Source organism: Rhinoderma darwinii, chromosome 5 (assembly GCF_050947455.1).
Source record: "Rhinoderma darwinii isolate aRhiDar2 chromosome 5, aRhiDar2.hap1, whole genome shotgun sequence".
NCBI lineage: Eukaryota > Metazoa > Chordata > Amphibia > Anura > Rhinodermatidae > Rhinoderma > Rhinoderma darwinii.
In genome coordinates this window covers 312,424,337-312,439,960 of record NC_134691.1, presented here as the reverse complement: position 1 = coordinate 312,439,960, position 15,624 = coordinate 312,424,337, and the positions used below count along the sequence as shown (strand labels likewise).

At 39.8% G+C, this 15,624-nt stretch overlaps 1 protein-coding gene across 15 annotated transcripts in view; it reads right to left on the bottom strand.

Moving 5' to 3' along the window:
* PARD3 (par-3 family cell polarity regulator) overlaps nucleotides 1–15,624 on the bottom strand; it is a 527,506-nt gene that overhangs the window by 205,208 nt on the left and 306,674 nt on the right. For all 15 annotated transcript variants that reach the window (XM_075827466.1, XM_075827455.1, XM_075827461.1 and 12 more), the window contains 3 exons: nucleotides 14,122–14,310; nucleotides 12,113–12,280; nucleotides 3,562–3,712 (listed from right to left, as the gene is read on the bottom strand). In XM_075827466.1, the coding sequence (XP_075683581.1) occupies nucleotides 3,562–3,712; nucleotides 12,113–12,280; nucleotides 14,122–14,310 (508 nt within the window). The remainder of the gene's footprint in view (nucleotides 1–3,561; nucleotides 3,713–12,112; nucleotides 12,281–14,121; nucleotides 14,311–15,624) is intronic.

The window sequence follows — 15,624 nt, the reverse complement described above, 5'->3', positions numbered from 1 at the left end:
AGAAAGGGGAGATTCGATATTTGTTCATTAAGGCCCAGTGGTCTGATAGTTTGCATCCTGAATATCCACTGGGCCTCCATCTGCAAAATCCTCCTGTCCCAATCTCCCCCACTAACAGGTGGTTTGATATGTTCCATCCCCTGAAATTTAAGGACCATAGGGTCCCTTGAATGGCATTCCCATACATGCCTGGAGACAGCGGTATCTTCCTTTCTAATAATGTCACATACGTGGTCCCTAATTCTCTGCCTAGACTCTCTTTTGGTCTTCCCCACATATTGCATCTCACATACACAGGTAATGAGATACACCACCCCCTTTAGTCAAGCAATTGATAAAGGATCTCGTATGGAAAACTTCTCCTGTGGTCTTACTCCTGAGGTCTTTGTATTCCAAATAGAGCTGCAAGCTTTACACATGCCACAACAAAACGTCCTCTTGAGGTTTGTCAATAACCAGGTGGTAGTTTTCTCACCCGCCAGAGGACTATGTACTAGTCTATCTTTGATATTCCGACCTCTTCTGAATGTAATCTGAGGGCTTTCCCCAACAATGTTACCCACATCTGGGTCTGCTTTAAGAATACCCCAGTAGAAGTTAAGGATCCTCCGGACGTCCTGATGTGCAGCGTTATAGGTCCCTATGACTCGGATGGTCTCCTCCTTCTGGATTCAAGAGAGACTCTGTTCGCCCCTAAAGCCTGTTGATATGCGGTCTTGAGTCCACCACTGGAGTATCCCCAGGTTCAAACCTCTCTTTAAGACCTCTTGCTGACATCTTAAAGTCTGATAGTGTAGAGCAATTAATGTACTGCCCCTTAGGTATAACTCTTTTTAGGGGTATTGGGTGCCAACTATCCCATCTCAATATATTTGTTTTGCTTCTTAATGGCAAACATACCAGCATTACATTTGTTACTGCCTTTGTATAGTGTCGTATTGGTGTATGAACACTGAACAAATATACCAATATACCTCAGACACTTTATCAAGGGCTTATGATCTGTGTTGCCAACGCCTGTACTCAGATCCTTTTGGCATTAGTGCCCACTTTTTTAGATTAATTAAATTAAACTTATCTCAAGTTTATCAATTCCCTCAACAACTATTTCTTAATTAGGACAGAATTTCCCAGTTCACCTGTAACAGTCTAAAGCAGGGGTCTCAAGCACGCGGCCCGCGGGCGGCCCTTGGGGCAGTCATCTGCGGCCCGCCGGACACAGAGCCGCTAGACTCAGGAATTCCCTGACATCGCTGTCCACATATGAACAGCGATGTCTGGGGCTTCCCCAGAGCCGGAGTCCAGTGCAGAGCGCTAGTATCGGCTCTGCTCCGGGACTCTCTGGAATTCCCTGACATCGCTGTCCATATATGGACAGTGTGTCAGGGTCTTCCCCAGAGCGGAGTCCCGAGCAGAGTGCTAATACAGGCTCTGCTCCGGGACTCTGTGGAATTCCCCAGAGCAGGAGTCCCAGTGATGTCAGGACCACAGCTGGAGTCCCAGGAAGAGCCTACTAGCGCTCTGCCCGGTATTCCAGCTCTGGGGTTGCCCCTGACATCTCTGTCCATATATGATACGACCAGCAGATGATTGTTTGCTCGTTTACTCAGGGCAATTATCAGCAATGGGCGTTCCTAGAACGCTCGTCTGTCCGATAATCGTCCAGTGCAAATAACACCCTTAATGCTTCAGAGCTTTTGAAACTGATCAGCAATATAATGGCATGACGGCAAAAAGAGCGGTAGACTGAGCTTTCTTTGCGGTCATAATCCCTGATGGAAGGTAAAAACGCCAGGGTAACAGAACGAACGAATATCCCAAAATTTTTGTTGATCAAAATTACAACCAGTACGCAAATTTTTTTTTAAAAGAATTGTATTGTTTATTTCTTAATCTGCCCAATTTCTTTTTTTGTAATTTTTTTCTTTACCGGACACATATGGCATTCGTATTTTTTGACATTAAAAATAATATATTTTTATTCACCAAGTTCTGTTTTAAGGTTTGTTATTAAAATCAATATTTAAAGGGGTTGTCTGGTCACAGACAATTGTAGCATACTGCTAGGATATAACACCAATGCCTGATCAGTTATTGCCAACTGCTAGGACCATCGCTGATCGACTTTCCCAGGGAAAGCATAGACGGCCATCGACTAGCGGTATGCCACCAATGATTGTGAGGAGATCACCACTATTATCGAATGCTGCAGTTCATAGTTGGTGCTAAATATGCATTGTATGGAGTGGCTAAAGCAATGAGAACGTCAGCTTAGTTTTACATGTATGTCCCTCACTTCGCTTAAACCGCAGCCCCTGTAACATGGGTGGTAATCCACAGTTTTTGCCAGGCAAAATAAAGCACCATGTTGTGCGATTTTGTTTGGCAAGACAATGGACATCATGACAGAAACCCGACAGAACAAAAAAAAAATAATGAGTCAATGGGTTCTGTGGGACACCCCCTTCGCATCCGTCGTGTGACTTAAGTTTTTTGGCATTGTGCTCCTATGAAAATGGAAAACTATACCGCAGATGTGAACACAGCGTAATGCTGGTGTGTTTGGGTTCAGGGAGGTGCATGATTTTATTTTTTTAGTAAAAAAAACTTTTGTTATCTTTTTTATCTCATTTTATAAATTTTTTTATTATTATTTTATTTTCAGCGATTGGGTACACCAAGCTGTCACACTATTAGAATTTTCAGAGAACAGGACCACTGCAATGTCTTAAAACATTACTGTACATTAGAAAAATCCTACGGAAATACTTTTGTTGATCGTTATAAATTAATTCATAGCCTCACGGCATATTACAGCAGTTCATTCCTGGAGAGGAGTCTAGGTGGCAAATTTCCAGAGTGTTCAGTAACCCATGATCTACTAAATGCTTATCTCGAGGATATAGTGCTGACACATGCAAGCTAACACACAAAAAGCGGGGAAGCCTTGCATTACACAACGATGCTGAAGTCACAATCTAGAGCACTATCAGTCAATTAAAAGATTAATGTAGAAGCAAAAAAATAACCTAAACTTCAAAACGTCAACAAAAGTTTACTGCATAAGAATCCTAATTTATCTCTACGCAGCTGCAGAATCGGCTGTTCAGACATGAAGTCTTCTCCCAGCCGAGGCATTTCCTTTTGAGTCAATAAACATCAAATAGATCAATGTGCATACATTACAAGCAAACCTTTAAGACTTACACAATAAGAGGGCTCAATGATTTACTAATAAAGTCCTATAAAGTGCTTACCATGTCTAATGCACATCCTCTAATTTAATAGGCCCATTATAGAGTAAAAGACAAAAAGAAGAGTTAATCCAATAAAGAACGGGCCCAGTGTAAAGCTCTGTGCCCGTTTCACCTGTTCGATTAGGAAAAACACTGTCAATCAAGTCACAATTATTTTTATCCTACACAATTCCTGCTACTTACAACTAGATTTTGGGATCTTGTATGCTGGCTGTCACGATTGTAAATACTGCATTAATCACTCTTCAATGAACAGCAAAAAGAACAAAAACATGACATGATTAGTAGAGTCTACTTGACTCACCCATTATCCTACTTAATGTGGCATTCCTTGTTGGCGTTTCGTCAAATCCCTCAACGCCGCTGTACAGAGAGTGGGAAATTCTCCGTTCCCTGTCGTCCAGCATTGTCTCAATGGCCAATTCAGGCCCCGAGGGGCTTCCAGGTGACTCCAACTGTAGGATCAGAAAAGAAGGGATATCAGTGCTGACGGTCTATTTAACAGCATGGGGGAACAATAACAATGTGCCTGAGGCCTGCACCCGGCTGGGTACCAAATGAGCTAGAACTTTTCACCCTGTACCAAAATAATTTGCACTGACAGTTCTGCTTAATGGGCAACTTTCTATGCGCTTTGTAGTATACCTCCTGTGGAGCGCCTGTCATATTTCAACACCCTTAAGCAAAAAATAAATAGTACAAAGACAATGTCTCTGATCATATTAGACCAAATTTGCTCACATGTTTACGGTCTTTTAACCCCCTCATTCTCCAGTCTCCTATTTGTCTTGAGACTGTAAAAAGCAAAAACAAGAATGGAGTGATCAGCATGGCTGCCCATCATAAGACATGCGGCTGATTGATGAGGTCTCAATTCCTACACATTTATACTGAACATCCGCAATGGATTTATAATACAATGAAACATGTACGATGATGTGTCATCACAGTATGCTACAATGTGTATTTTTCTTCTGTCTCCCAGAGATTTCTGGCTTGGACCCATCTATGCATGAAATCTGGGAAAATATCGTACCATCATTGCTCAAATCGAGCATTGTGTTTTAATAAAAAAAATATTAAACATAAAAATTGGGTTCAAAATTGAAAATTTAGATTATAAATTAAAAAAACAACAGCTGCAGCTCTGAATAGCCAAATGAATAATATAAAAAAAGCCTCAAGATAGAATCCCTGTGTCATGAACCGCCGCCTCAGGACCTGCACTTGAATAGTACAGTACACCGGTTGCGTTCCTTTAAATCAACCAAAACTTGTGGCACAGAATATTTATTAAGAAATGCAGGCAAAATAAGTAAATTCTTTGTTGAGAATTCCAGTAGTATAAATTTAAAACTTCGCAAATCGCGTGCCGTGCACATGGCCGCGTGCATTAATTTCTATGAGCCTGGACCGCAAACCACGGCCGTAATAAAACATGTCCGTTCTTTCTGCGGTCCGGGCTCGATGTAGCTACTTACCTGCAAACGCCGATGCTGCTGCAGAATCAACTGTAGCCTCTGGTGCCGATGTGTCCTCGCTCGTCCGACACGATGCAGGACCTGGGGCAGGAAGTGAGTGACGTCACAGCGTGATCTCTCGAGAACACGCTGTGTCTGCACTGCCAGAAGCTGGGCGTTGTGAAGAGAAGTGGATGATACTTCTATACACAACGCCCAGCTAGTAAAAGAAGTAAAAACGCCCAGATCTAACACACACACACACAATACACGCCCAGTTGTACTTTTACTTTAAACACGCCCAGTTGTACTTTAGCAAGCCTCATTTACATAAATATAAAAATGGTCATAACTTGGCCAAAAATGCTCGTTTAAAAAAAATAAAAAAAACTTTACTGTAATCTACATTGCAGCGCCGATCTGCTGCAATAGGAGATAGGGGTTTCAAAATCTGGTGACAGAGCCTCTTTAACACTCAAATTATTAAGATTATATAGATTAATAATTTTTTGCATTTAGAAAAAGAAATGTGAAAGATATTTTACTTCCAAAAAAGGGAAATCTATTAATATGTGCAGATTGTGTCAGGGAAATGATGGAAATGGCAGGACAAAACAAGGAAGCCGGCAGCTTCGCTGACACATTGAGGCCTGTCGCTTATTTTCAGTTGTAAGTAATCAAATCTGCATCACGTATTCCTTAAACAAAACTGTCACCCACAAAAGCGAAACCATAATTCACAGCTGCCGGTGGAATCGTCGCTTGTGCTTGTAAGACTGAAGCTGTCAAAGCCGATCAAATCTTAAAACTGGAAATGGCTCCACTAAACTCTTATTTCAGGGAAGACGCTGCAGCCATCGAATGAGCACTGACACCCACAATGCAACCATCTTTCCCATATATTAATGTTATTTTTTCATCAGAAGAGTTCCACCACGTCCTCCGCTCACAAAACAATCTAATGGTGAGAAGAGTGTTTTACTTTAGCAGTGTCGTCTCTTGGAAGGATACCTACCATTCAGTATAATTGAATGTCTACTCTTCCTTATATATATATATATATATATATATATATATATCCTCTGACGTAGTAACCTACTTTTTCTGCCTGGCATACATGTTGAAAAAAAATTTCCAATGTGAAATCTGAAGAAGTGCAATCCCCTGATTCTGCTGCTGTGTAAGCACTGGACGTATACAGGACTATTCTAAAAGACATAAGGACAAAAATTAAGCAGTGTTCACATCTGCGTTCCGGTTTCCATTATTCTGTTCCATCAGAGGAGAAGAACAACAAAAATGCCATAAGTGCAGGCTCCCTTGAACAACGGAGACAACCGACGCCTGATGGAACCCATTGACTGTATTGGGTTCTATTCGATTTTTGTAGATTTACCGGAAATATTGCAGAAAAATAGAGCAGAAGACTATATATCGCATGTAATTGCCCAAGTGTGTATGTCTGAAATAGTGAAATTAGATTGTGAGCTCAAATGGGGACAGGACTGACGTAAATGTTGAGAATCGCTGTACAGCATTACAAATATGTTGGCGCTATATCAGTTACAAGAATAATTAAGTCAGTGAAGATTAGAACGATTAATTAGCCGTGCCCCCGATTGGGTGCAAACAAAAACGAATCAAGAAGCCTGGAATAAGTAAATCTCCCTCTGTCTCTCTAAAAGCTTAATTTACGCTGTAATTTGTCACTCTGTGACCCCTGAATGAACAGTCTTGAGGAAAGGCAGAAAAAAAAAAAAAAAAAGGTAAATTTTCTCCTGGTCGTCTTAATTTCAGTTGGGGACCAACATAGAATGATGGAGGGGTATGGCTTAGGTTGCCTGGTCTCCACTGCAGATAGAGAAGTGAGGAAGGGTTTCTGCTGCAGAAAGCTACCTCCCAGTTAGATAATGGTCTCATCTGAGGTCTGAGAGAGACTAAATTGATACCTCCTTAAACATATAAAAAATAATTATTTAACAGGGTGTAACTTAAAAAAAGTTAAAACAAAAACATTAATGTTCGCATAGAGTTTTTTCCCATGAAATATAATAAACCAGGAACGGTGAGGCTGAATGAACAGGGATAGCACAGCACAGCACAAGCATTCTTTACAGGTCTATCTATAGAAGTCAGACAACCCCACCAGACCGGCAACCACAGCAAGACAACAATATGTCTTTCCTCTTTAATATGTATGACTAACCAAAACTAGAAATTGTCCATAAAAAGTCCCCAAGTCCTGAAATTATTATTTTTCCTCTGAACTCTCCAACGCGAATGAAAAGGTGAATAAATGAAATAATAAACTTCACAGGGGGCAAATTCTTAATTGTGCCCAAATTGATGAGGGGAACCCAAGGTAAATCCTTATTTCAGCAGTTACCGTGAAAAAGGAAAGCACTTTGAAGTCAATAAAACACATTCGAGAACTGGCTGAGAGCCAAGGATATAAATAGGGGAGGGCCCGGGAAAGAAAACAAGACATTCCAAGCACATGAGCCCAAGAGCGGAGGAGGTCAGAGAGTCTGCGGAGAAGATTCCCATTCCAACACTCAGCCCGCCTAATACAAATGAGATATTTAATGAAGCTCTGAATAGTAGCCTTATCTTCCCCTCTTTGATAAGCGCTGGGGAGATTTACTGCAATAAAGGGTCAACACAATTACAATTGGAAGCACGTCAAGCTGCAGGAGAACAATAAACTTGCAGTGCCAGTGAATTAGACTCAATAAGGCTTAAATTGCAAAATAAGGATTTGTTTTATTAGTTTTTACATAAAATACAGATTAGGAGTGACAGCTTCACTAAAACATGAATTAATCACTGCTCAGAGCTGCTGCAGGCAGAAAAGTGAAATAAAGGAGGAGGAATTAGAGAGTTTACAAAAGGTACGTGACGATCAATTGGATCATTTGTGAATTTCAGGCGGAAATCATCAGTCTGGCAAATCCGAGTACGCAGAAAAGGAGACTCCGCACTACTGTCCATACAAAGACTGTATTACTCCAACTATTACAAATATAAAAAGAGAAAAGTAAAACAATGTTGATGCAATAGTCCACACCTTCGCACATGTTGTGGTGACCCTCTCTTCTTTATCTATCTTGGTTTTACCATAGTTTTGCCCCTCAATGACTTCAAATGGGCAAAAACCACAGCAACCAGGGTCTTGCACATTCTCAACCGTTTTATGCAAAGTCGAATGTTTTAAACTTCCTCGGGGTCTTTGCGTTCTATGGTTATAAACTTCACGCTCCTGTCGTTCCACTAAATGTTGAGCTTTTCTGTGATGGTGTGTACTGCAGACACCATCTCTACAGTGATATTGTATAAACACCTAATATAACGTCATGGACGTAGACAATATATTACAGAAGTGATAATATCCTAATGATATAGGATAATTAGGGACAGTACAATTTAATATTTTTTGTGGTGTAAGATATGTTTAGAGTTTTAATTGAACATAAAAAATAAAAATCACAATAAAAGTGATGTTTTATAATATCAACAGTGAGGTGGACAATAGGCAATTTTTTTTGCCCAGGGGCAATCTGTACATAAAATAACTGCACTGATCATAACTTAATCAGTTTAGCCGATGGTGTCCCATTATACCAAGTGTCCCTCTAAGTATAATGACTAGAGTGGTCTAGTCATTATACCTATGGGTAGACGGGCTACTAGCTTGATGGACTCCCGATGGATAAAACTTCCTAGTTATGCAGAAATACGAGCAGTGAATGTATCATTGCATAACTAAGCAGATTATCCATTCAGTAGTCAATGACAGCTCAGTGACAAGACTTGTGGGAGAAGTAATAAAGGCCATATTGGTTGGAAGACGAAGGCTCTGGGAATTATATTTGTATTTATTTTAGGAGGAAAAACTTTAATGGAAACTGACAGTTTATGGATTTCAACCACTGTTCAGAAAGTTGCGATATCACAGAGGAGCTTTGAAGTGCCACATGGCTAATTAATGGCACTTAGTCGTGCGTAAATCTATAGCATGCATTCCCATGAATGTTGGCTCAGACTATAAAAATTCTGCCTGGCTGTGTGAAGTGGATGATAGGTCCCATTCAACTGTAAAAAGGCAAAAGCCATCTTCTGGTAGCAATTTACACCATTGGTTTCGTGGCCCCAGAGGAGAGGGACTGACATTTTTTGCTCATCGTTCCCTATATGGATCTGGAGTGCAGTCCACAGCACATATGTTACCCAGGTGTACATAGGGTATTCATCCATTTGTTTCTGATTATACTCAGAATTTGTTTCTATATTACAGTGTGAAATGCTTTTAACAACAAGAAACGAGAACAACTATTTACTGGTGTTTTTAATTTGTTATTTTAGTTGGAAATACCCTGTAAGGCTCTGTTCACATCTGTGTCGGAGGCTTCGTTAGGAGCCTCTGTCACAAATCCTGTGAAAAGCGCCCCAAAATAGTGCAGTATGCTACATTATTTTTTCTGGTAAACCAAAGGACAGCATGATGGAAACGAATCCCAGTAAAGTTCAAGGGTTTTGCCAGGTGTCCATCCAGCGACAGATTCAGCACTTCAATTTTTCTCCTTTTTCTGTTCCTATGATGGAACAAAAAATGGAAAACGGAGCGCAGATGTGAACACAGCCTAAATGAAGTTGGCTGGCGCATTCACGCCGAAGAGGTGAAGAATACTGAAAACAAATGCCGTAACTATATACTTAGCTGTGAGGAATATGTAACTTAGATCATATATAGACTACGTAGATATGAGTTTGTCATTTGGAACAATTCTGGCTTCATGCGGCAGACATGCAAAATTGGGTAAAACATAAAAATAACAATTTAACCATTATGAAATTTAGATGTGCAAATATAAAATGGAAATATTAAGCGTATCACAGCCATTAGTTATAAATTGATCAAAACGTAGGGATTCTCAATAAGAAAATTCAGCTAGTTGGGAGCTTTTAGGGCAATGCTTCCAGGGGGAAAAACTAATTCAAAATAACCATCCTCCAAAAAGAAGAAAACGGTCTCTCCTATAGGTGGCACTGACGAGACCGTTCTCTTCCGAGTTTATAAACCTGGCCACAGTACACAATACATAACACAATACATAACACAAGTTTCCAATGACTATATTTACAAAAACTTATTTTTATGAATAACTTCATAGCTACAAAATGATCATCCTTGAGCCGGAAAACAAACCGGAAACGCGGCGGCAATTTATAAAGCATGAGGTAGTCCAAAACATAGGCTTATGTGGAGTCTCTTAGCAAATTATCTTTATAATAGAAGCCATTTGTAAACCTATCTTTTTGCTCATTATAAAGCAATGGAAAAATTACCCAATTAAATATGTTCTTCAACCAAAGACCGCATTGCTTCTGGTGCACTGGCATGGGCAGAGATAAATCTCATTGTGTGGCAGTGGATAAAATTCGCTAACTACCACGATGAACACATTATGTGCCGTGTACTTTATCTATAGGAGGTTCACAAATCAGTTTATGCCATTCAGTAAACATTTCTACATTAAAGTGTAATTCTACAAAATGTCACAAATGAAATCTACACAAAATGTAACTACAAAATCACTACAAAGACGGTGAAGCCTTTCTACTGATTTGGTATAATTAATGCCGTTTTCTCCATTCATGTATATATGGATGTAGCCATCTTTATCAATGACTGTGATAACGTGTTGCAGCGTGATATCACACAACAAAAAGCCATTGGAAAACTAAGTTTCTTGACACTGTATTTAAAGAGGCTCTGTCACCAGATTTTGCAACCCCTATCTGCTATTGCAGCAGATAGGCGCTGCAATGTAGATTACAGTAACGTTTTTATTTTTTAAAAACGAGCAATTTTGCCCAAGTTATGACCATTTTTGCATAAATACAAAAATGGTCATAACTTGGCCAAAAATGCTCGTTTTTTAAAATTAAAAACGTTACTGTAATCTACATTGCAGCGCCGATCTGCTGCAATAGCAGATAGGGGTTGCAAAATCTGGTGACAGAGCCTCTTTAATGTGGTAAAAGTCAAGATAAAGAAGGCTACATCCGTAGCTGCCTATTCCACGGCTTGGCTTTGGACTTGACATCTGAGCTCCCACAATGCATTGCTACCTAATAACGGTCTAGCACAATATTGAATTTGGAATTTTTCTGATCTGAGAAAAAAAACATGCAATTAAAAAGTAATACAAAATGTACAAAATGAATCAACTTTTGATATGAACTGTTATATTATATAAACTTTTATTATTATATATACTGCTGTGATGCATAGGGGGGGGGGGGGAGTAGGTTTCGTCTGGACTCACGCTGCTCCCTACCTCAGACGAGCGTGTATCTTGTCCGTGCCGTGTTGTTACAATGGAGCGTGTGAAGGGTCCGTGAAAGAATAGGACATGTCCTATTTTACTGCGTGTCACACATCCCTCCATAGACTCTAGTCTATGCGGGATGCGTGATCACTCATCGCGCACGAGTGCACCTCGGACGTGAAAAACTGCCGTTTTTCACGTCCGAGGTTGGCCATGTTCGTGTGAATGTAGCCTTACATGAACGGTCAAGAATAGAGGGTGGGAAGGAGCAGAAGTGACAACTACTCAGAGAATTTAACATTTCAGCCATTTGCTTTTATTAGTCGAGGATCTTCAGAAGGAGTTTGACGCGTTTTTTGCTGCGAAAACCGTGGCAACAAATTGCCTCCCATTGATTTCAGGTGGAGGCATTTTTTTGCACTTGCGGGAAAAAACCGCTTGCAGGAAAAAGTAGCGACATGTCCTATCTTGAGACGTTTTCTGCCTCAAAAACCGCAGCGTTTTTTGACGCGTTTTATGGCAAAAAATGCATGATGCTTTATTTCTGCGGTAAAGAGCCATGATGCAAATGTGAACAGAGACTTACATATTACAAATATTCAAATATACTCAATATAATGGGCAGTAAATGCCTACGACGGACATACATTTCTTTTTATCTTTTTGAACAGAAAAAATTTGCATATTAAGTGCACACTCTACTTGCCTCAAATTATGTTCCGAAATCTGGTCATGGATTACCAAAAGAGATTTTACATTGACAGACTAACTTTTTATCTCCAATTAGTGCTGCATTGTTAATTAGGTTTAACCCTTTACATCAGATGCCATTAATAGCAATGCACATAGCACCACCTACAGTCTGCAATCTGGTACTGAATCAATAACACCACAACCAAATGATTACAGTTCCTGTAACACAGATAATGAATAGGACGACTCAAAAACGTGCTAAAATCAACGCTTAATGAAGCGACCCTATAGAAGTAGAGAAGTATTAAAACTCATACAGGTCACTGATTAATCAAAAATGGTTTTCCAAAATGTAAGCGTGATGTCTTACCTCGTTCCTCTTTAACCTCCTGGCGACTATAAGCTGAATCATCCCTCGTTTATTTCCTTCTGTTGACATGGATTTTCGCAGAGTTTCCATGGCTTCTTGATTTGTTTTGCCTACTAGAGATTCACCATTGACAGCAACAAGCTGGTCATTCACACGAAGCCGTCCATCCTTACAGGTGTAAGAGAACAGGTGTCAAATACAAGTGTACAATTCCAGACAGTATGACAAAATAAGGAGCAGTGTCTTCTAAGAAAGGACCCATTTTATCTCCAAAATTACTCACTGAGTGCCCGGGGTATTGGCGAGCAATAAGATTTCATTAGCCCATGCAAAAGAAAGAATAGCGCCGTTTTCTGGAGACAGTAAAACGGGCGCATTTTAGCATTTAAACCCCCTGCGGTTCTGCTGAACGGGACATAGATCACCATAGGATCCAATAGTTTGGTGGGTACACCAAATAGATGTATACGTTGTGGCTCGAGACATATAATACATTTTATTTAATGTAAAAAATGTGTTTGTGTGTTTTTTAAATCTTACTAATGTTACTTTGTTGATTTTACGTTGCGTTGATCGAAGCGTACAAAGCCTTTAACAGCAGAGATCAGAAGTCTCTCTAAGCCCCGCTATGGTCTATTGCAGCTGTATCCCCACTCTCTACAATAGTAGCGCCCGTCTGATCAGCACGCCATCACGCTCATCATATGTTACCAACAGGTGAAACGTGTTTATATGATAAAATTCTACAAGTGATGTGTAAGAACCATTTTCTCTCCGGCCAACTAACGTCAGTCAAACACGCAACCATAATAAAGCTCACAGATGATTGCAATAACCCCCCCCCCCCCCATACTTTATGGTAGTCTAGCGTTAACACCTTGGGGAACTTTTAATAAAAAGTTATTGGTCAAAATATGTTTTGTTCAATGTTGACCTGAAAATCGAAAAATTAATCTTATCAGTAGAATGGAGGTGTACAATTGATTTTCATCCGTCTCTGAGGGAGGAAAAAAAAAGTAATTGGAAGCGCAGTGTTGTACATTATTGATTAGTTTATATCACGGGTACTTTGCAGGCTGTAACATTGGGATTATGCATTGCCAATTATCTTTAGGCAATTATCATTGGCAAAGTATCAAAAGTGCACATTACCGTGAAACAATCACTGCTTAGATCTCTTCTGTCTCCGCCACAGTGTTCATGGAAATCGTAAAAAAGACAACTCTACTACATAAAGCTGGTTACACACTATAGACCGCAGACAACCGAAAATGAGTGTGACACACAAAGACAAATATCTGAGGAAAAGTAGCTTTCCCGTAGTGTTTTTTTTTTTTTCAGTTGGTGTCGGGTGAAGCTATTGGCAATACAGCAGATATGCACCCACATCAATAATAGCTCAGCCCGGGTCACAGATTAAGGTAGAGATTGTCAAGATTTTAATATATGGGAGTGTCGTCCGGAATGACAACGTACATAGACCATGTGCATGTCAAGTCGTTCCAATAACAGCCTTCTGAAATTTGTCGTGTACAGCAGAGTCCTCAAGTTGCAGGCAATATTCTTTTTGTGCCGCGAACCTTGGTTACACTGCCATTTTTACAAGGTTTTCACACAATTGCCGAAAAATCCTGCGATTTTGCTGCAAAACGTGTATTAAGACCACGATGTGAGAACCCCTCCGAAGACCTGTTTAACATACTCATTCAGTTAAGTTCCAATCATTTACTATGTTTTTCAACCTGTGTCATCGAGGACTCCATGATACCAGTCCTGAATACACCGTTATGGACTACTTTACCACAGTTTATATTGTGGATCCATTCGCAGATTTTATACAGTCATTATTAGCGGCCTACAACCGGATGATGGAAACTCAAGACTGCCACCGGAGTTTTACATTGCTAGGTTTTATTTTCAGATCACTCGCAAAGTTAACAGGATTGATTCTGGTAATGACCATGAACGTTTATTCACTACAGTCAACAGGTTGGCCATTGGTCACTTACTTTGGATGCAGCTCCACCATTGATGATTGACTTTACAAAAATACCCAGGTCAGCATGGTTTTCTTTCGACCGGTTGCCCTTGACACTAACACCGAGGCCAGCCGATCCAGAATCATTTAGTGGAATTTCAAATGTTAGGAATTCTCTCATTCCATCCGATGTGAGAACAAGATCGTCTTCTTCTGGTTTCTATGAGAGTAAGCAACAGCTGATGAAGAGGCTAATAACTGAAGGATGACTACGAATTGTGACAGACTAACAAAGCAGAAGTAGTAAGTTATGACCACCAAAATTGAATATTCTTGACCATATCCTTAACCCCTTGGCAACATCTGCTGTACATGTACGGCACACGTCGCAGGGGGATGTATGAAGAAGCTGAAACTGCCCCAAACGCCCCGGGTGTTGACTGTATATTACAGCTGACACCCCTCTAATGGCCAGGATCAGAAATAATTCTGATCCGGGCAGTTTAACCACTTAGATGCCTTGATTAATAGCAACTGTGGCATCTAGGTGGGCTCTGTAACCCCATCGGCCCCCTGACAACACAAATGCCAGAGGAAAGCTCTTAATAGCACAACGCTAAAAAGGACGATACACGGCAATACAAGAATATATTGTACAAGTGATCAAATGATTGCATGTTCAGGTCGCTAGTGGGACCTGAAAAAAAGTTAAAGAAAATTTGATTGTTCGGAAAATAATTTTAACAATAAAAAAGTAACGATCCGAACTATTAAAAGAATAACAAAAAAAACAAAACAGTACAGAATTGCTGTTTTTTGGTCACCTCGCCTCCCCATGAAAATGGAATAAAAAGTGATAAAAAAAATTGTATGTGCCCCAAGCCAATACCAATGAATACTACAGCTCGCCCCGCAAATAAATAAGCCCTCGCACAGCTCCATTGACAGAAAAAGTTACATGTCTTAGAATACGGCGACACGTTTTTTTTTTGTTTTTTTTTCCAACAAATGGTTTTAATTTTGCAAAAGTAGTAAAATATAATTCGAAAACAACAACAACTATAGACATTTTGTATCATCGTAATCATACTGACCCGCGGAATAAAGTTAACATGGCATTTTTACTGCATGATGAGTGCCGCAAAACCTAAAAAACTATGGCGGTATTGCTGTTTTTTTTTATTTCTTTTTTTAATTTCACCCCACAAAATAAATTTTTAAAAGCTTTCTAGTACATTATAACTAAGCCATTAAAAAATACAACCCGTCCCGCAAAAAACAAGCCTTCATACAGCTATGTCGAAAGTATCTTCCTTCAAATAAGGGGCATAAATGTAGTTTTCACAAAGACGTCATAAAAAAAAAATGAAAAAAAAAAAACCTGGCATATTGGCTTAACTTACGGCAGAGTGCAGGGATTTTATTAGATACATAAATGATATTAAATAGGGGCAGCACTAATGAAAGGTCGAACGTAAACTGAAAACATAGAAAACGTGAGTTCAATCTTTGCAGTAATTGCTCAATTACTGAA